At 33.0% G+C, this 22,705-nt stretch overlaps 1 protein-coding gene, 1 non-coding gene and 1 pseudogene across 2 annotated transcripts; 2 read left to right on the plus strand and 1 right to left on the minus strand.

Annotated features, from left to right (window-relative positions):
• The first annotated feature begins 560 nt into the window (after positions 1-560).
• Positions 561-2,339, plus strand: LOC120172586 (annotated as a pseudogene).
• Positions 2,340-3,613: 1,274 nt separating this feature from the next.
• LOC120172600 lies at positions 3,614-3,713 on the minus strand. Its single transcript, XR_005520979.1, has one exon. It is a non-coding gene; the product is annotated as a small nucleolar RNA snoR113 (small nucleolar RNA).
• Positions 3,714-5,662: 1,949 nt separating this feature from the next.
• On the plus strand, positions 5,663-7,366 carry LOC120172575. Its single transcript, XM_039180007.1, has 3 exons — positions 5,663-5,756; positions 6,848-7,004; positions 7,117-7,366. Exons 2-3 carry the CDS (start codon positions 6,849-6,851, stop codon positions 7,162-7,164), a joined length of 204 nt encoding a protein of 67 aa, XP_039035938.1. The 5' UTR covers positions 5,663-5,756; position 6,848; the 3' UTR covers positions 7,165-7,366.
• Positions 7,367-22,705: the final 15,339 nt, after the last annotated feature.

The raw sequence follows: 22,705 nt of genomic DNA on the forward strand, positions 1-22,705 counted from the left end.
GAGTCCGAATAACAATGGTAGGAATAGTAGACAATTGAAAAAAATTGTTTATTGATTGTCATCAATTTATTTGTCTTCCGAGCAAACTATGATATATGTAGGAATCATGGTGCTTATTTAGTTTGGAACTGGTATTTAGCTTGATTTTCATTTTCCATAATAATCTCACTTTCATCTTTTATATCTGAATAAGTTGTGCTTGATTTTATGTTGTAGTTTTGTTTTGTTGCTTTGCATTACATTTGAATGAAGTTGGCTTAAGCTTAAACATGTCAATATTTTTTTCTCAGCGGTCTTGTGACTCTTCTTCTGATTTTGAGCAAGTTCATCCCTAGATAACTTGCACCACTTCATAAGCCTCTTAATTATCGTTCAGAATTATCTTTTTCCATTCTCTTTAAAAATCTACTGCTTAATTATTCCTTTGGTGAAAAAGGCTTAATTATTCCATCTCCATTTTCTTTTTGTCTCCGACAACAACATTCTTTGTTCTTATGTTTGGTCTTCTCAATTATATTTCTTTGGTTGCTGAGTAACTTTTCGGCTTCTTTCTCTCTTAGGGTAAAAAAATTAGGTGTTCTACTTCCCAATCAAAGCATCGATTGTTTATTGGTAATATTCCGAGAAGCTGGGGCGAGGAAGACCTGAGGAAGGTTGTGTCAAAGGTTGGGCCTGGAGTAACTGGTTTGGAATTAGTAAAGGTTAGTTTAATGTCCATGTGTATTTGTGTTGTCGTCCCTAGTAGTTCAGGTGATTGATACTTGTGACCTCTAGGGGCTGTTCAGTGGTAACATCGTCTTTTGTATTTGCTTTTTTGCCCGCAGGATATAAAGAACTCAAGTAATAACGGGGGATTTGCTTTTGTTGAGTACTATAATAATGCATGTGCTGAGTATTCAAGGCAGTAGACGATAAATTCAGGCTCAGTGATAATGCTCCTACTGTGAGCTGGGCTGATCCTAAGAACGCCGAGTCTTCTGCTGCTTCTCAGGTATCATTAAGTTGCTCCTTTGCATGCATGTCTCGTTCGAATTAATCTATTTCTTACGTTTTATCTGTTGGTTCTCCCAAAATGAGGAATTTTGGTGTGTTCCTTGCTGTAATTTGTATTCGTTAATTTAAACCTATTTTATGTAGGTAAAGGCGGTTTACGTAAAGAATTTGCGTAAGGACGTGACACAAGATCAGTTAACAAAGCTATTTGAACATCATGGAAAGATCACCAAAGTGGTTCTGCCTCCTGCAAAACTGGACAAGAGAGAAATAAAATTGGTTTTGTTTACTTTGCAGAGAGATCTAGTGCCATGAAAGCAATCAAGAACACAGAAAGATATGAATTGGATGGTGATTATTGAGTTTTTATCCATTTTACATTTTTGTTTAGTGGATGTAATTCCAAACGCTAATTGTCTTGTTTTCTTAGGCCAAGTTGTGGAATGTTCTCTTGCAAAGCCACAAGCAGATCAAAAGACATCTGGGGGGTCAAGTTCTCAGAATTCAGGTTTCCTTCCTAATTGGGTATGGTCTGGTTGGGGGTGCCTATGGTGCTTTAGGTCCAGTATACGGTGTTGCAGGCCTTCCACAGGTGAGATATTTGTCTTGTGCATGTATAGGATCATGTTAAGCAACTTCCATATCTTCATTTTACCTAGTTGGAATATCGGGGATATCCGCATGGCCATGAGCACCTTTGACACTTGTATAATCTATGGCTAAAAGTTCCTCTACAGGATTAAAACCGCAGCTCGGGATGCCTGTCTCTCTCTTTGTTTTCGGTTTTATGTGAAAATATACTATATTTCCTTCCTTTTTCAGGTGCCGATGGCTGCTTGATTGCCATTAAATTTTCCGTGTTGATTTTGCTCATCGAGCAGTCTAGTGAAAGAAAATCTGATATAAAAAACTTACAGCCCTTAATCTATGGAAAGGGAGCGACGACTATCGGCATGTCAATGGTGCCGATGCTTCTACCCGATGGTCAGATTGGATATGTTCTGTAAGTTCAGTAACTTTATTTTCTTTGCATGCAAAGCCTGATAGCTCCTTTTAACCCGTGACTACTAATGCAGGCAACCACCGGGAGCGCAACAACCTCAAAGCCCGCCTGTACATCAGAGACATAGTCGAGGTGGTGGGAGTTCAAGCAGCAGAGGAAAACACGGTGGCAGCGATAGCGGCCATATTGATTTGCTCGTATTAGAATGTATTATATCAGCTTGTAGTGCCCATAGATTGTTGAATCTGTACGACCTTGCTGATATTCATATTTTTATGTTTAGAGGTGATTTCCCTAGTTTTTTTTTTTTTGGATAAATGATTTCCCTAGTTTTGGTTTGACCAAATGTGTATTGTTATAAACCAACTTTAGTTTCATTCAATTTTCATATAACATCTCTTTATGTTTAAAGTATTATGTATAATATTAATATTAATATTTATCAAATATAAAATTAAGTGAATATATTTATTTTCCGCCTAATCGAGAGTGCCATACGCGCTTACGTAAACTAGGTGTCCCCTCCACCACGCGAAACTTATATTATGATAAAAAGAAAAGAAAAAATTATATAGATTTGCCGTTACTTAATGTAACCATTAAAAGAAGGGTAAATTATGTGTTTAGTATTTAAATTATTAGTTTTTATTTGTTTTAGTATCTAAACTTTCAAAAATTTTAAAATCATACTTAATTTTTTATTTTTGTTGCATTTTAATATCGCTCATGGCATTTTTATGGGGTAAATTGTAACATTCATCACTTAACTATCTTCTCACTCTTATTTTGGTCACTAAAGTTTAATTTTTTAACTTAACTTTCAAATTATTTCTAATTTAATCACTCTAACTTTCAAATTTATTTATTTTTATTTTTCATTATGTATTAATAAAATAGTAATAATAATGTCATATCACAAAAATTATTAATAAAATAAATAGGAGTGATTAAAATAGGAGTAATTTGAAAGTTGAGTAGTTAAAATGAAAATTTTTAAACTTTAGTATCAAAATAGGAGTGAGAAGATAATTTAGGGATGAATGATATAATTTACCCATAAAAATGCAGTCGTTAACGGCGAGAGGTAGTAAAATGAAATCAAAATTAAACATAAAATATGATTTTAAAAAGATAAAAAGTTTACCTAATAAAATGGATCAAAACTGAAAGTTTAAATATTTATTCTCTTGAAAATTATAAGGTTTATTGTCATTTGATTTTATCAAATTATAGTTTTAATTTTTAATTTGTTAAGGTTTATGGCTGCTCCTTAAGTAGAGTTGGTGATAGCTTTGTGGAAATTTGTATATGTGTTGTATATATATAGTTTTTTACTTGTAACGGTCTTTAGGGGCCATCACTCTTTTTACTCTAAATTAAGTATTATAGAGATTTTTTTAATGAAATCCTTATTGTGGTATAATCTGTATTTTTATTAATACATAGTACCATATTTTTTTAAAAAAATAAAGGAAATAAAGAATTTTTCCCATAAGAAATCATCTTCCGCTTGACTATGACTTTTCATAAAGAAAAATAGTAAAAAGGAATCATTTTTTTCCTATAAAGTTTCATATACGGACTGCAAGCATCAAGGAACTCATGGGGAAAAAAGCAGTGGCTCAACACAAACACCTTATCGCAACAAAACATCACCCTACTGCCATCTCAAGAAGCGGTGGCAGCCGTAAGTCCGGCCTTTGTGTCATCACAGCCAGTGACAGTTAAAACGAGTAAAGAAATGGCGGGCTTTACCGGTTCCGTTGGTTTTCGCCGGCCAAGAGTAGTCGAGAATCACCCCGAATAGGTTAACTTTCTGGTTTAAGGAAGAAACTGCCTCCTTTATGGTACGAGTCTTACAAGGAGCCATCACTCCCTGTCTATACCTGCAATTAGTCTGAATGCCGGAATTAGAGCTTAGTTATATTTGGAGGTAACTGAACCGACGCTTTTTGGTTCATTTTAGGACAAAGAAAATAAAAGAGATGAGTAATTAATTATTTTTACATAAATATCAATATTTTATTGAATAAAAATAAATTAAAACAAATGTGCATTTATTTAGCACAAGTACTTGTTTACAGAACAAACATAGTGTTGTATTTTACTCCTTTTTCCCATTATCATTGCCTTGCAGCTTTTACTATTTTCTTTGCCAGCTTTTCTAATAATAAAAAACGACAATCAAACAAGATCTTAGCAAAGACTCTTTGAGTAGTAAGTACCTTTAAAAACCTCATCAAATGCTACACAGCTTTAAATTTAAATATTTACAATTAAATTTCAAAAAATTATTTTAATGTTGAGTTTTCATTCAACTAGATTGAATCGTTTTCCTTTTTTTTCATTATTTTAATGTTGGGTTTTCGGCGTAAACTTGTTGATGTCATGCATATGCAAACATTGCTAGGGTAAATTCCACTTTATAATTGTCCGAAAGTATATTATTTATGGCTTAATACATAATTTCATTTATTTTTTATTAATTAATTTGGGACGAGTAAAAAAAAATCTCTCTTAATTTGATATTAAAAGTTTATATTTTTAATATTCTTTGAACCTAAAATCTCAAATAATAATTGAATTTAATTCGCTATAACATGATACCTTTTCATAGTTAAGCGGTAATAAAGGGCATTGCAAGGGAATTAGTTGATTTTTTTATAGTGCTCAATTGAGTACATATCAAGAAACAAATACCAAATTTAGGTACCATTTCTTAAATTCATGCACCAATTTGAACCAAAAAGATTATATTAAGTCACTTATTTATCATGGCTTTTAAACGGATTAATTGTACTAGACATCTCCAAACTCTACCTAAATTTTAAATTGGTCCTTAAATTTGAAAATATTGTTCAACGTGCTTCGACTATTAATATCGTTTCAATTAGATTCTTTCATCAATCTAGTAATCAAATTAAGCATTAAATATGGGTTCGAATCTAATGTGAAACATATTTAAAGCACATAGATCAAAATTAAACATATAGATAATTAGAATCAAGCATATAAATTATAAGATTGTGCTATTGAATAGGATTAGAGAGGTTTTTTAATGAGGTCCTTGAGGTGGCACTAAATGGCCTGTCACGACTAGACCTATTTTGAGTAACGAAATAAAACGTTAGACACCAAACTGAAATAAAAAAAAAACTTTAGGCACTAAATTGAAAAAATGGGCATAGGTTGGACACCTTTGTATATTTAAGCCTCATTTCAATTTCATCTCAAACTATAGGTATTTGCTAATCACTTCCACTATTAATAAAATCATCAAACCAAGCAATATTATTATACGTTAAAAAAATATGTTAAAGTATAGTTGAAACTAATTACATATTTGTAAGAATTTGAGGATGAAATTGGAAGATTCAAAAGTTGTGGACCAATTTTGAATTGGGATGAAATTGGAATGTTTAAAAGTTTAAATATTAATTTAGAATGAGAGTTATAATTTGAAGATGAAATTAAAATATTTAAAAGTTTAAGGACCAATATAAAAATAAGAGTTGTAATTATATGATGCAATTAACTCAATATTTTATATACATGATTAGATTAGTAAAATAAGCAGTTAAATTTGATTAAGAAAATTAGATTGAATCGGTAAAATAAGATTTTTTTAATTCGGCCCAAAAATCTAAGCCCACTCAACCTATTTATTCCTTCATTTTTCCACAAAATTTGTTCAATCCTGGCAGGCTCAAAGTCGTCAAGAAATTCTAGGGTTTTCCTAATCTAAGAAAGAAAGAATCAGGTTTGATTTGATCCGATTACTCATACTATCTCCTTTTCTTTTGTGAATCTGATATTGAAAGGTGTTTAATTTAATGTATATTTTTTAAGTTTTCTTTTATTATATCTGATGTCTGAATCCACTGATTTGGTTTTCGGAGAAAAATATTTCCTTGATCTGGGGTTTTTAATTGGGTTTATTGGAGTCAATCTTCGACGTTTGTGGCTTGAGAAAGTATATATTTACAACAAATGAATCACTTTTTAAAAAAAACAATCTACATTAATTATTTGGAATTGTTTTGGGTAGTTATGATAGAGCTGCTAATTTAAGCCATTTAATTTGTCTTAGCCAAGGATTCATAAAATGCAACCTCTTGAGTCTGAACTGGGTTTAGTGATACCCATTTTATTTTATTTTATATTGCTTGTTCTTAGGCAGAAGGGTGCTGATATGATGTTATTTTTGCGTGTATCGAAGGTGCCTTGTATGTTTATTCAAGTTCAAATTCATGCCTGCTTATGAGAAATCTTCCTTTGCGAGGCTTCTCCCAAAGCGAAAATGTTGTGATGGTTAACTTTAGTTCATTACTGAAAATCAGTTGTATTCTCTGCCCATCAAATTTAGATTTTATGTGAAGATCATTAGCTGTCCTTGTTTTAATCTAGCTTCCCCCCCCCCCCAAAAAAAAGGGGTTCCTATGTAGCTCAAGTTCGTTTTTCTTCAAATACTTGTGTTCAACAAACATGTCCTTTACATGGATATGGGGATATGAAGTTAGTGATTTCCATATATAATGCCCACATTCATGTCCGAGTAATGCATGAGGGGACTTCTGTTAAATCTTGTGTTTTGTTGATGCAAGCTGATGTCTGCTTGTTTTAGTAAGCTCAAAGTTATGGGTTATGGGGATAGGCTAGCTGATTTCTGCGGAGTGTGAATTTTCAACTGTGTTATTGATTAAAATAGATGAAGAGATATATGATGGAACTTGTGATGCTTGAATATGCTAATTTGAGAAAGAGGGAAAAGTTGGGGTTGAGGTGTTTGGGAGCTTTGAAAATTTTCTTCTTTAAGATGATTCATAACTGAATTCTTACATTGTGATGCAGCATGTCGGAGGCACCATTCAGACCTAGGGAGAAGCTTATCGAGTATCAGAAATATTTACAAAACATCCACAAGCACACATACCTGAAAGGACCTTACGATAAGATAACATCTGTCGCTATTCCTGCTGCTCTGGCTGCAAGTTCTCTGTTCTTAATCGTGAGCTCCTTTGTTTGTAAACATGGCTTCCATTTGCTCCAGAAATGATTCAGGAACCTTTTTGATTTTACCATTTCCGCGTGAAACTGTCGCTCATGTTTGTTTTTTTCAGGGACAAGGGATCTATAACATGTCTCATGGGATTGGAAAGAAGGAATGAGGCTGTCCACTCGTGCTTAGAAGACATGATTTACTTCGACTTTTGTGGTTTCTTTCTAGCATGACGTTATTTGTTTATTTGCTTTAATAATTGTTTGGTTTGCACACTTCTTTGCAGCCAATGGAAATTATAAAAGATACCGTGTGGAATTATGTTTGATTTTGATTCTTTTGAAAGGTAAATGATAAAAACTCAGGATTTAGCAATCTGTTTGATGATTTCTATTTTTCTTTGAGTTAAATCTTTGTTGAACATGAATGATCTTAATAGGACAGTGACTTGAAGTTTCTAAAGAAAGGCATCAGTGCTTTTAACTCGTGTTTCTAGCTGATGTTACTCACCCTAGAAAAAGAAAATGGTAAATTACACCTCGTTATTCTATCAATTTGGTTTTAATTTAAAGGTTTAAATGTACCATTGCTACTCATATCATTGGGGTGTATTTTCCCAAAATGTTGACTCCATTATTAAAAACTTCGGTCGTCCATCAAAACATAATGTCACCCCTTAATTTATATTTTCTTTATCTGAATAAATAAAAATTAATAAAATAAAATAATAATATACTAAAACTACGCAACATCATCCCTTCTCCTAACCTCAACATTTCTTTTTTCAATTTCTCTCCAACTTCGTTTACCATCTTCATCACTCCTTCCGACTCCAGTAATACCGGTTACTTTATTTATTTCTATGTTTTCTTTATTGAAATGGAAACACAGCATAAAACTTTAGCTAGAAACAAGCAGGTCCTTATGCAGCAGATCGAGCAACTCCACCGAAGCCTCATTGAACGTTTGAACGCCAATGGGGTACCCCTTCCCAACGTTGCCAATTTATCAGCAACATTGTTTTGCTCTTTACAAACACGTCTCATTCTTGTCATCCAATCACGATCCCGAAGTTCAAAGATTGCAGTTACAAAAGCATTTTCGTTCAAGGCATCAGACAAATTTTTATAGATTCGAGAAACTTGTAAGTTATCAACTCAAGTTCCACAAATCTGAAGTCAAGTTTCCATGCGTTCATTAAAAGATCATGAGCAACCCAAAGCTCGGCTACAAGAACTGAACACTTACCATGACTCCGTGTCAACCCGAAAAGTCAATCCTCATATTGATTGCGTAACACACCTTCGACAGCCACAACATTATCTCTAGGACTTACTGCTGCATCAGGGTGGGCCTTGATCCATCCTTGGTGAACGAATCCACAGTAAGGGAGTGTTAGCAATTATCTTAATTGAGGTTGCAATCAACTCATTAGCCATCAATACTTCATCGATAAAATGTTCACAACGTATAATAAATTTCTCCCTTTCCACATAATCATATGATCAAATATAATGCTACACCCATGCTTCCATGACTGGAAATAGAGGACAGCAAAACGAATCAACCAGTTTCCATCAGAATTAGTGGACCTACCTGAAAGGCAAATTTGGTCGGCAAATTTGGTCAAGTCAATCCTGGTATAAAAGCGATCGAAACTCATCAAGCTGCTCAGGTTGGATCGCCCTCGGCCAAATCATACCAGTCAACTTACGATGCTGAAGGATATGGTTCATGTATTCAGCCTCTCTATTGCAAATCTGACATCCAATCGTGAATTCCGCATGCAATTGGTACAATAAAGTAATATTCCCTCTTTTACCACACGTGACTTTTATGTGTGCCGGGAACCAAGTGAATGTCGCGTCTAAGCAACGGCAGCAAGCCCGCGTTTTATTTCAACCAAAACTCCGATGAGTGTCGATCAATGGTACACTAAAATATCAGACACAAATGCCTTATTAAATCTACACGTGTCCAATGTTCGGGACCGTAGATGAGTTGTCAGCCACACAATTTAAATCAATTCTAAACCCTAGAAAAATAATATTCGACTCCTCTTGTCAGACAGCCCTTCTCGTGTTTATCCTGATATCATTTTCATCAACTCCGTCCAATACAATGCTGCTTACACGTCATTTTCATGGTGGTGGAGCACTTGTGTCACCCAATGCCACTTTCATAGCATACATATATATATCTGCCTCCATCCACTTGCCTTGATTGCAGTCGTTTCTTTGAAGTTAAGAAAAGCTGGAACCTTTCAGAATGACAAATGTTCATCCCGGCGGCCATAGACATGGTGTGTAAGTAGGGAAGGAAGAGGAAGCTGTTCTAACAGTGTGGAAAAAATCATTGCTGTTCAACTGTAATGGCTTCACGGTGTTCGATGGTGAAGGCGATTTGGTATTCAGGGTGGATAATTACATGCAAGGCAACAAGGGATCCATTCTTTTCATGGATGCCAATGGCACACCTCTCCTCTCCATCCGCCGCAAGGTATCTCTTTATTCACTTCCATTTTCGCTTTAATTTAATTTATCTAAGTCGTTTCGGCATTTATTTATGATGGCAGAGAACGAGCCTGGCCTGGGTGACAACTGGCTGGTTTACGACGGAGAAGAAACCATGGTCATCCCTCGATTCTCGGTGAAGAAACCGGTCAACATATTGAACCCCAAGTGCTTGGCTTATGTCATCGGTAACGATCGGAGTAAGAAAACCGTGTCCGAGATCCATGGGTCTTATTCCCAAAGGCATTGCGCCGTGTTGGGTGACAACCGGAGGTTGGCGGCGGAGATAAGGCGGAAAGAGGGTGGTTGCCTTCGGAACCGACGTTTTCCGTCTTATTAAGCCTGATAATATAAGGACGGACTACTAAAAAAAAATTAGACTCAGTTTGGATTTTAATTTCATAAATTCAAATTTATTAAAAAAATCAAAATCAAATTAAGTTGTAAAATACAATTATAAAATATAATTTAAATTATAATTAAATAATTTTATAAATATTTATAATTAAATTTTAAATAGAAATTTAAAAATTTGACTCGATTTGATTTAACAAATTTTTAAATCAAATCTGAATTATAAAATAAATCTCGTTAACTCGAATAACTTAATTTTTTTTAATTAAACTCGACTTAACTCGATCAAACACTCACCCTTACTACTTGATCAAATGTTCTAGGCTTGCTTTCATTCTTTTTCTTAAACAAATCAGACACAATTTATATATCTATATGCTCAAACACTATTTGTACATCTATATGCGTGTTATGTTTAATGTATGTACATATATAATCATTCCATCACTTTCTAAACTGAACAATATCTTATTGGGTAAATTACATATTACTTTCTCTTATTTTTTTATTATATTTTAATATTTTAATTTATACATTAAACTTTCAAAGTATTCTTATTTTAATTATTTTAAATTATTTTATTATTACTTTTATACAATATGGTATTATTGTTATTATTTAATATAAAATAATTGAAAATATAAAATAAATATAAAAAGTGATCAGATGTCACTGTCGACTGTCATAGATGGTGGTCGTTCGGTCCTAAATTTCATGAGTCGCTTCGTCTTGACACCTTGAGTCCAAATCCAACTTTAATTTTGTTGAAACTTCCGAACTCTACGAATTAGAGATTGAAGGTGAGAAAGTCAAAACGTTTCAGTTGAGATTTACAAGTTTTAGGACATTTTTCGGTGAAACAAACAACAAATTCGAACTTAATATTTTTCTTTAAACATAATTTAATGATCTTTAATATACTTTACTCATATATATATTTTTTCATCCTCAACCAATAATGAGATTTTGATGTTATCCAAATGCTTGTTTTTCTTCTTCTTTTATTATACATATAGCAACAACAGATGATATTATCGGTTTAAACCTATTAATAACATTATATAAGTAAAAAGTATAGGATTCTATCTATCATATTAAAATAGATCCTCAAATAACCTACTAAGAACACCGGTTTAAGTTGATGGCATGCATTCAACGGCGTAATAATTTTCGATTTATGGTTGTTTTGTGATATAGATTGCAAATTGTCTTTATTTTGGGTTAAATATAAAAATATTAAATGAAGAGAGGAAGAATTCATTAAGATTTTGTCTGTGTTTATATAGTATGCACATGATCCACTAGTTTTGTTTTTGGTGCACCATGATCCACTAGTTTGAGTGGTTGAAAATTATGTTTCTTTATACAAATGCAAGTTGTATTTCGAAATTATGGAATTTTTAGTCCTTGATTGATATTAGGCAACTATGTGTACCATAATATGCACCCAAATTATTCATTCTTTATTTATTATAGGGTTCCAATCACACTTTTACTCATCAAACAAGGGGCTAACATTTACAAGAAGGTCGATAGAAAGAGTATTTTTTTATAACTATCGGTATTTGATCTATTGATCGATGAATTCGGATGCTTTCGGCCTTGATGTTCAATGCTGCATCTTATCGAAACATCATGTAGGATGCCCGTGTCACAAGAGAGGATTTCGCCACTTTGATGGTGCTAGTCTTGAGCGTTTTCACTATATTTTCTTCATCCATATGACCTAGAACAAGACCTATCTCCAAATCAACCACGACCACAACATAGAACCTATTGACGGGTTCCGGTCCCGTGTCGTACTTGGCAGTCGAAAGATCCCAAAAGACTTGGATCTTCAAATGACCGGATTCAAACACTCTATTACCTTTATTCTGTTAGTCGAGAGTAACAATCCGAGACTAAATTAGAACTTGAAAAAATAAAAGAAAGAATCATATTCTTTTAGAAAATAAAAGAGAATTACATGAAATAAAATACTCTGTATTTTGATTCTAAGATTAGAATTAGTTGAGGCATGTTGTAATACCATACTTTTGTCCTAAAATTAAAGAGGGAACAAAATGTAAGGACCAAACTTGCAATTGTTTCATTGTCTGAAATTAAAGAAGGATAAAAATGTAAGAACCAAACTTACAATTATACCATTTGTAATTTGGTGGGCTTTAAAAGCCGAAAAGAAAGCAAAGCCCCCTCTCCGTTTTGTAAGTTTTAAAGCAGCGAATAGAAATGAGGGACTCTAGTTCTCCTTCACGTTTTTTTTTCTTTTATTTTTAAAGCATCAATACGTAAATGAGGTAAGGGTGTTGGCCTTGGTCGTGGTTCGGCTTCGTTGGTGGGGAGTCGCGTTTACTCGTTTTAGTTTAGTATCCCGACCACCATGGATGATGGTGGGAGGGACGAACGATGCTCACATAGGGCATTAGGGTTTCGTTTGCGGGAGTGTTTTGGTTCTTTTTTTTAGTCGGTTCGGGCTTCAGTTTAATTCGGTGTTGGTTGGGTTGTGTGGGTTGTGTGAGGGCCACCGGTTTATGGTGGCCGGCATTTGGCCGGTGAAGATGGCCGTGGTTTTTTAGCAGCAGTCGTGCATAGAGAAGAAGAAAAAGGGAGATTTTTGGGTAAATTACCCATTGGTCCCCGAACTTTAGGTTTTCTTGCATTTTGGTAACTTATTTTAGGGGCTAATCGCCCATTAGTTCTCCCAATTTTAGTGCCACTTCACGTTTTGGTCACTATAGGGGAAATCACCTTTAAGCCCTCTGTATTTTAGCCATTTTTTGCACTCTGGTCACATTTTATTTTATTTTATTCCGAATATGCATGCTGATTTTACTTTATTTTAATTTAATCACTGATTCATGCTTTTTATATTTTGAATTAATTGCTAATTTTTATTTTATTGTATATTAACCACTGACTTTTATTTTCTTGCACTTTATTTATTTATTTATTGTTTCTCATATTTGAATTGACATTGTGGTGATCCGATCCGGGGTATGATCCATATTATTATAGTTTGAACTCTGCTAATCACAAACTTTTTTTATTTGTTTTATTTTATTTTTGTTAATTTGTTTGAATTATTCGATTCGACCTTGTGGTGTCCCGATCTAGGGTATGACCCACATTATTATGGTTCGGACTCTGTTAACCACTAACTTTTCTAACAGTTAACCATTCTAACCGCTAATTACTAACTGCTAACCTTTTATTTATTTGTTAGTTTTATTTTATGTTCAAACAATGCACGACCTTGCGACGACTCGTCCAGGGTATGACTCGCATTATTTACGTTCCGAGATAAATAATAAAATTCGATACTAACATTTTGGTTTTTATTGCATTTTATTTATGTTATTTAACTTTATGCTTTTTTAAATTTATACCTTTTATTTTCTTTATTTAATTTCAGTTTTATATTTTACTTGTTTTAATGTTCTCGTCATTTATTTATGTCTTTTTATTTTCAGTATTTTAATTTTATTCACTTAATTATTGTGTTTTATTGTCTGTTTATTTTACTTCTATAATTTAATTTTTGCATAGTTAAATTTTGTTTCCTTACATTTTACCTTGTATGGATTATATATATTTATTCGTATTATTTATGTATGTATATATTCTTTGCTCTTGGAATTGGTTTCCAACGATTGTACAAAATGTTTATTTTATTCACTTTTAACGTTTTTACTCGAATAAGTTCAAGAACTGTAACATCCGCAATACCGGGTTAGTGACCAAATTGTAAAGTTTCAGAATTTGGTGACTAAAGTATAAGAATGAAATAGTTCAATGATTATTGGATATATATGATGAAGGTTAATTAGTAATTATTAAAGGAAATTAAGGGTTAAATGGTCATTTGACCAGAAAGATTTTTATCTTTCTTTTAAAGGTGATATAAACGTGGGAAGGGTGAGAAGAAAAGAAAGTTCTGGAGCTGGGTCATTTCCTTCATCCTCTCTTCCCGTATGCTCCATGGCAAAGGTAAGTTTAATTTCAGTTGGTTAATTCTTGAGTTTTAAGCTTAGTTTTGATTCTTTGGGTATTAAATAAGCTTAAGAAAAGCTTATATGGGATTTAAACAATAAGATAAAGGAATTAAGAAGGAATTTGCAATATGAGTTTTAAGATGAAATTTTGATATGGTATGGTTGTTGAAGTTTTATGGATGAATTTGACCTGTCATCAATCTAATTAAGAAGTATGAAGTGTTAGAATTGGAATTAGAACACATTGAAAATTTGGTATGATTCTTGAATCTCATATGGAAGATAGGATTTTGAGGTTTAAGATGAAATAAATGAATATAGATTGGTTTAAGTATGTGTACTAGAGTTAAGAATGAAAAGGGGATGATATATGAAGTGTTTGAGAGGAAATGAAGTAATTTTCGAGTTAAAAATATGATTTCTGGGCAAGGGGAATCGGTACCCATTCAAGGGGAACCGATACCCCTTCAAACGAACAAAAATTTCCAGAATGTCATGAGGGAATCGATACCCCCTTAGTAGGGAACCGATTCCCCTAAAGGAAAAATGTGAATATTGGTTTAATAAGTTCGTTTAAGTTGCTAGTATCCAATTACAAGGTGTAGGTATCTAATGATTGCCTCAAAATGTACATTTATGTAGATTCTGCGCGTAAAGCAATTCCGGAACATTTGGCAAGTAAGATCGATCAAGGGAAAGATAAGAGATTGAAATTGACTAGTGAGGCCAAGGTGAGTGCATACTAGTGACATGTAGTGTTTAATGGAAATAAGACTTGCGATGAGTCTATTTTCTAGAGTAATATGCATGAAGTCATAGACATGATTATGTGTTGGTTATAACTATATGTGATTATATGTATTACATTGATTGTATGTATGCATGACTAAAGATAATGATATGATTTGTATATGCTATATGATTTATGTAAGACTTTATTATGTAATAATGGAAGAACATGGAATAAGTTATATGATAGAGTCATAAGAAATGAAATGAACATGAGAGAATAAGATAATCAAGTATAAGTCATATGATATGGTATAAGTGATTATACGAGAAATGTTAGGAGACTCTAAGAGAATAGTATGAATTCGAGGGCATAAATAAGGATACATAAGTTATATAGAGAAGATTGATAAATTAAAGGAAACTATGGTTTATGTATTAAAGTGAAGAGCTACAAAGTTTTATTAAAGAGTATTGTGGAAGTCATGAGAAATTGAACTAAATAAATATATGGTTTATGTGAATAAAAAGGGAAAATGATATAAAATAAGTTATGAAATTATAGGAATATAGAAGATAAGTCGAGAGATGTAGGGAAATAGAAATAGATGTTTATTAAGGGTCATAGGAGAACAAATATATGTAATATGATAATGAAATATAAGACTATGTGGATACATGGTTATGAGATAAAATATGTAATAATAGGAAAATATGATGAAAGTGAGTTTATAAGAAGTGATATGAACTAGGTAAACATGGGTAACAGTATATGCATAATGGAAACATGAGTTGGACAAGTACCTAGTGGTATGATTTATTATGAGAATTAGTATAATGGAGCTATATGAAAAGATTATAATGAATATATGAAATTGAATTAAGTAAAGAGATTAAATTAGTACCTAAATAAAAATACTATTAAATGATATATGTTTAGAAATACGACATAATTTATAATCTAAGGGAATACAAAGAAATAGAGCATAAGGTAGATAATATGATATCCGTTATTATATATCTATATGATATATGTCATCAGGTAATATGAAAGGACTCTGAAAATTGATATAAGCTATGAGAAAGTGTTCTAGGTGTTTCTATGTGTTATATGAAGCATATATGATCATATGTGAACAAGATATGATATGTATGTTTATATGAATATCTGAGAAATGATCTAAGCTATATGATATGATATGTGTGATTATGTGCACTTTGTGATATATGTTATATGATATGGATCTATATAACTACGTAAGAAAGTATATAAGCTATATGACATGTAAATGTGACTCATATGAAAATGTTCTATGAGTAATTGAACTATGTGTTATGTGAAATGATAAGTATAAAAGAAAATGCCCATGTTATGTGTCTTGAGAGCTAGGGGTATAGTTGGCATGCCAAGAGTTGAGGGTCTACGCGGTCCTTCGGGACATATATGTATTCTTTGGAACATGTGTGAAGTCTGGTGAGACACATACTTGATCCTTGGCATATGTATATGATTCTTAAGGAATGATATGTGGTCCTTCGGGACATATATATATTCTTTGGAACATGTGTGAAGTCTGGTGAGACACATACTTGATCCCTAGTATATATATATGATTCTTAAGGAATGATATGTAGTCCTTATGGACATTATTATATGGCACTACGGTGCAATTCTACGCGGCACTCCGGTGCAATTCTACGTGGCACTTCGGTGCAATTATACGAGCTGTGGTGACAGCATAGTGCACAACCTCTATAGACTCACATATCTATAGTTCTCGCATGTGTACATGGGTTTTAAAAAGAGAACATAATTTGATATAATGATATGTGTATTTTTCGTGACATGATAGAAGTGCATATATGTCTTGGTGATATGAGAACAATGTATGTGATATATGTATATGATTTGTGATATGATGTGTGCATGATATGATATATGTGTGATAGGGGTTATGGTATCTGTTACATAATATGCATGAATATATATTGATGTATATGTAAATGAGTTGTATAATTTGATAGCATAAAACAGTCATGCATGATTAGTGGGTATGAATTCCATTAGATGTGTTTTCTTTATGCCTCACTAAGTCTTCGACTTAGCGTGTGATTGTTTCACACGTAGGTTTCGAGAAGAGTAAAGAGTAATGCGGAGCAAGACAGGTCAGTTCTCCTTACCAAATGTCAGATCAGAAAATATATGTATTGTATATAGAGTGTAGTTGGCATGTAGTCTAAAGATATAAATTGTATGAACTCTGATATATATTTTGTAAACTTTTTGAATAAGTTAAATGTTATCAAAGTTTTTAAATTACTCACTATTTTATACGAATAAATGTTTGAAAAGTCAATGTGACACTTCGGACTCGTATCCGGATCGGATACGGGTTGGGGGTGTTACATCTAACTTTTCTAACAGTTAACCATTCTAACCGCTAATTACTAACTGCTAACCTTTTATTTATTTGTTAGTTTTATTTTATGTTCAAACAATGCACGACCTTGTGACGACTCGTCCAGGGTATGACTCGCATTATTTACGTTCCGAGATAAATAATAAAATTCGATACTAACATTTTATTTTTATTGCATTTTATTTATGTTATTTAACTTTATGCTTTTTAAATTATACCTTTTATTTTCTTTATTAATTTCAGTTTTATATTTACTTGTTTTAATGTTCTCGTCATTTATTTATGTCTTTTTATTTTCAGTATTTTAATTTTATTCACTTAATTATTGTGTTTTATTGTCTGTTTATTTTACTTCTATAATTTAATTTTTGCATAGTTAAATTTTGTTTCCTTACATTTTACCTTGTATGGATTATATATATTTAATCGTATTATTTATGTATGTATATTTTGCTCTTGGAATTGGTTTCCAACGATTGTACAAAATGTTTATTTTATTCACTTTTAACGTTTTTACTCGAATAAGTTCAAGAACACTTATTTGTAGAATGAGTGTGGAAAGCATCGTTTGGTCGAAGTAGTACGATCTGATACACATTCGAATGAAATGTGAACTTGAAATAAATCGAGTTTATTTTACTAATTAAATCGTTTTTTATTTTAATTCAAATGATGCAATGCATGTTTCTTTAAATAGCAATTTATTTTATTTTATGCAAATTCTTATATTCAATTTATATTCGATTTATGCTCTTTTATATATCGAGGAGGGATATTCCTTTTAGGCAAGAAATAAAAGAGATAGACTTCCCATCGGAGGATGAGCAAATATCAATATTTTTTTTCGAATTAAAGGATTTCCCCCTAATAAATAATTCGAAGCAAATTAGTTAAACTTTAATAAATGAATCATTTTCTAACTTTATATTCGATTTATAATTTCCACTACTGCGACAATATATAAGCGATTAAGTACTAATTTTAGGTGTTGTGGGGTGCTTATCCTTCCCCACGCGTAACCGACTCCCGGATCTGTTACGTCGAGTTTTTTGGTAAACATAGACCAACTTTTGCCTAAAATTGTTTTAAATGACGTTTTTAGGTATTCAACCTACCTAGCCCAAATGTTAATGGTTACTCCTATTCAATTTAATTTCAATTAATTCAAAAGAACCCAAAATTTTTAAATAAAGTCATAATTGTTTTTTAAATGATATTTAATTGTTTTTCAAAAAATAGTTATGACATATGTCGTTACACAGTTTCCTTAAGACATATTTTCGATTACACTAGAGATTCTTTGGTCGTCTGTGTCCTATGATACAACAATTAGATGATCAGCTATAGTAGCACAACAATAGAGATCACAAATTTTCCTTGCCTTCGGCTATCACCGGAAAACTAAGGGAAAAAGGATATTTTCTGATAATGAGAAAAATATTTTCAAGAGAAGAAAGCTTATTGAATTTTGAGTTGTGAAGAAACTGAGAGATTTGCTCAGTATTTATAGGAGAATTTCGAGAGAGTTTTTCTCCAATTAAATCTCCTCTAATATTTAAATTTAAATAGATAATAATATCTTTTAAATTTAAAATATTAAACCTGAGAGATTTACTCCAACCAAATATCTTTTAATATATAAATTTAAATAGATAATAATATCTTTTAAATTTAAAATATTAAACAAATATGCACTCCTTTTATTATTCAAATTAAACAAATACTATTTTAATTTAAAATACAAAATATATATATAATTATATTTTAATATTCAAAGTTAAAAAGGTAACACACAATTTTAAATTAATATATCAAAAAAATAATTATCCTATTGATATTCAAGTTAAACCATATCTTTTTAATTTACAATAAAACGACCCTGAATTAATATAAATATTAAATTCATCAGCATAATTCACCCTTTGTTTTCTAACATCTTCTTCCCGAAAGACCTCGAATTCGTGTTGATCTTGAAACATGTTGAAGGGTCATTTCACCGAAGTTTATGGCAAGGCCTTGACCGGTCTGATTCTTGGACCATGTGACTCTGATTAACAGGTGCTTCCCGGTCGAAAGAATTACTTGGTAAACACCTGTGACTGCACTTTATAGTGAAGGAACCAAGCTTTGCGTGCTACAGACATTGCTTGAACATGAAGAATGAGAAACATTTACGGCATTTTCAGTAAAACATGAAATAATATCTCTCATTGTCGTAAAAGAAAAAAATAGGAATATCATGTGAATATCTTATATATATAATCTGCAGTAAACAAGGGGGGGGATCAGAAGTGAAATGCTTTGGAAATCCTTGCAAGGTATGCTTTATTTAATCACTTTGGCAGATCATGAGAAAAAGTTGGAGTGTTGACTTGGACCTGGTCTGTTTTCATCATATAAGATAATTTTTTTTACTTCAACAAATCTTGACATATTCATATATTTTAAATAATCAGGTTTAGTTTTGTTGTGAGATGAGATGAGATCTTGGATGGGTGCTTGTTTGTTGAATATATACTTTTGACCAGACAGTGTGGGAAAAGCAATTGAAACCAATGCTTCCATTAACTTCCTTGGGGTTTTGGGTCAATAATCAATATAGACTTGAGACTTAGAGAATATCATGTTCTTGTTTTCCTTTTGATGTGTCGTGTATTGTGTTATAATTATTCCTCCACAAAGGTAAGAGTTAAAGTTGAAGCTTTGTTGATGGGATGATTTGGTTGAGTCCTTTGAACAATGTTCACAGAGTGAAAACGGGAGAGACCAGCTTTGTGTTGGGTTTTGCTTCAATTGACCAAAAATCGTTGTCCTTAAAACATAATTGTAAAGCCAAGATACCCAAAGTGAGCCTTCGCCAGCAAGAATTTGTTTGATTAAGGCTAACATACAAGCTTTATTCCAGGTCTTAATGTCTTTGATCCCAAGACCATCTTCCGATTTTAAGGAGCAAATTGTGTACCAACTCACTCGTGCTCCTGTAGCTGATTTGTCAGATCCTTTCCAAAAGAAGCGGGAACAAAGCTGTTCAATTTTTTTCAAGATTGAGTTCGGCAGGAAAAGTTGTCTGCACCAAAAATTGGTAATTGAAGATAGTACAGTTCGGATGAGCTCCAACCTCCCTGCATAGCTGGGTAGTTTACTAGACCACTGGTGCAATCTTGATTTAAAATTATCAATGAGGATCACACAGTCTTTTTCAGAGATTTTCCTAGTGAGCAGCGGAATTCCTAGGTATCGCACTGGCAAAAAGCCGAGCTTGAAGCCAGTAGCTTTCTTGATAGTCTCAATAGTTCCCGAGGACATTCCAGATGCATAGAATTCACTTTTATAGGTGTTAATTTGAAGTCCTGACATCTCATAAAAGGTGTCCAGGACACTTGTAACTCCAATGACTGAATCAGCTGAACCCTTACAAAATATGAGTAAATCTTCTGCGAAAGATAAGTGAGTCAAGTTAATTCTTTTTCACTTAGGGTGGTATCCGAAAATATCCTTGGCAGTTGTCAAATTAAGGTGGAAAGAGAGGACATTCATGGAAAGAACAAAGAGGAGGGGAGAAAGGGGATCTCCTTGCCTTAAGCCTCGAGCTCCCTTAAAGAAACCAGATAAGCTCCCATTAATGGAGACTGAGTAGGTTGCTGTGGTATAGCAAGTTTCAATCCAAGAAATGAAAGTCGTAGGAAGACCAATAGCCTGCAAGATGTCAGAGATGAAGCTACAGTTAAGGGAATCAAAAGCCTTATGAAGGTCAATTTTCAAAGAGCATCTAGGAGATATATTTGTTAACTTCTTAAAAAGGCTACTTTGAAGGCCTTTTTCACTTAAGTTATTGTTTGTTTAAAAGCTCATTTTAGGCATTTTAGGATCATGTAGTTGCATATAGTGCATTTGTGGTGGTTGTGTAATTTTATTTCTTAATGGTGTTGTTTGAGGGAAAGGTGCAGTTTGTTTGTGATGTGCAGGGAATAGCAAGAAAAAAAGATTCTTTGGAAAGTAATGCCGCGGCATCACACGTTGTTAAAGCAGATTGAAATGCTTTGGCATTTCCGACGCAGAAAAAGACAAAAAAATATTTCTGCATAAGGACAGCTGGCACTGGACAACTGTCTCTGCACATGAAGGACTGCTGTAACCGCCTGCTAGAGCTGCCAAAGGACCACTGCCACTTGGAGGATAAGGTTCACACCCAACATGTGATTCTAGGGGTATGAGGGGTATTTTGCACCCAACAACCTCATCATTACCCCTAGATATTTTTATTATATATGACACCTCATGGGGGAGAAGAAAAAAAAAGGACGCACACTGTAGCAAAAATCAGATTTTTATTTTTCATTTTCTCTTCTTCTTCCTTGGGATATTCCTCTATTGATAAAGCTCCAAGGAGTGGCAAGCTAGGCGCCGAAAGGAGCTAGCGAGCTAGGTGGTTCGTGGTGGCCGAGAGGAGACCTCCGGTGGCCCATCGAAGGCTTCTTCTCAACTTCCCTTTTTGCTGCTATTTTATATTTATTTGTGGGTTGTTGGAACAAATATTTTCATGACTTTGTGTTTGGATATTTTGAACCCCACCATGAACTAACTTATTTGGTGGTGGTTGGTTTAATGGATGTTTAAACTTTATTTTTAATGGTATATTTAAGTTTATTTTGGTTCTTTATTTGCTTTGCTTATGAATGCTTCACCATCTAGGCTTGTAAGAGGCATGGAAATGTCCATTTCTTAGATGAAGGTTAGGTATTCGGAAGAATCCTAAGCTAAAAATACTTGTACGTATTCGGAAGAAACGCAAGATAAGATCCTCATAAGCAATGGGTTATAGTATTTTCAAGGGGCTTTGAACCGGCCTAGGAGTATTATAATCTAATCCCTTTATCTCGGAAGAGACTAGGATAGGATTTCAACGACTAAAAAGGGTGTTTTTATCAATAGGGTAGGCTGTCCAACATCGTTGAGTGAGAGCAGATGCCTTGACATCCTATTCTGTTAGGTTCTTTAGAACACTTTAGGAAAGCCCTGTCGAGTAAGTAAAGACCAGTTAGCTTAAATATACTTGAGAAATAAGTTTAGCATCCGTAGATCAATCCCTACCATTCATTCTCTTGGAAGCTTGTCACGTGAGGATTATTTTCTTTTCATTTTATCTTTATTTACTGTTTTTACCATTTTTCATTGTCTTGACATTTCACCATACTCAACATTAAACAATCATCCTTGCCATTGCATTTCCATTTGCTACACCATCAGACCATCACTACATATCCACCAGCATATATATTTACATTACCGTGACATTTGTATATATCAAGACTAACTATACTTAGATAATTTAGTGCATTGCTTTGGTTAGACTTTAGTAATTTCACCAATCCCTGTGGAGACGATACTCACTCATCATTATATTACTTGAGCGATTGTGTATACTTGCACATTATTTGCGTATAATTTATAGTACTCACAACACCCGAACAAGTTTTTGGCGCCGTTGCCGGGGATTGGCAGCCTGAAGTTATTTAGTTTTGCCAGAGCATTTTATTTTGTTTTGCATTTTTATTTGTGTATAGTTTACTTGATACTTTTGTTTTATTTTCAGGTTTAATTAGTGTATGCCTAGAAGAAATTCTGAAGAGCCTTTGGAACCAATAGAACCTGAGATTGAAATACTCTTTAGAAGAAGAAGACGTGCTCAAAGAAATATGTAT

Source organism: Hibiscus syriacus, unplaced genomic scaffold (assembly GCF_006381635.1).
Source record: "Hibiscus syriacus cultivar Baekdansim isolate YM2019G1 unplaced genomic scaffold, ASM638163v2 tig00111855_pilon, whole genome shotgun sequence".
In the NCBI taxonomy this organism is placed as follows: Eukaryota; Viridiplantae; Streptophyta; class Magnoliopsida; order Malvales; family Malvaceae; genus Hibiscus; species Hibiscus syriacus.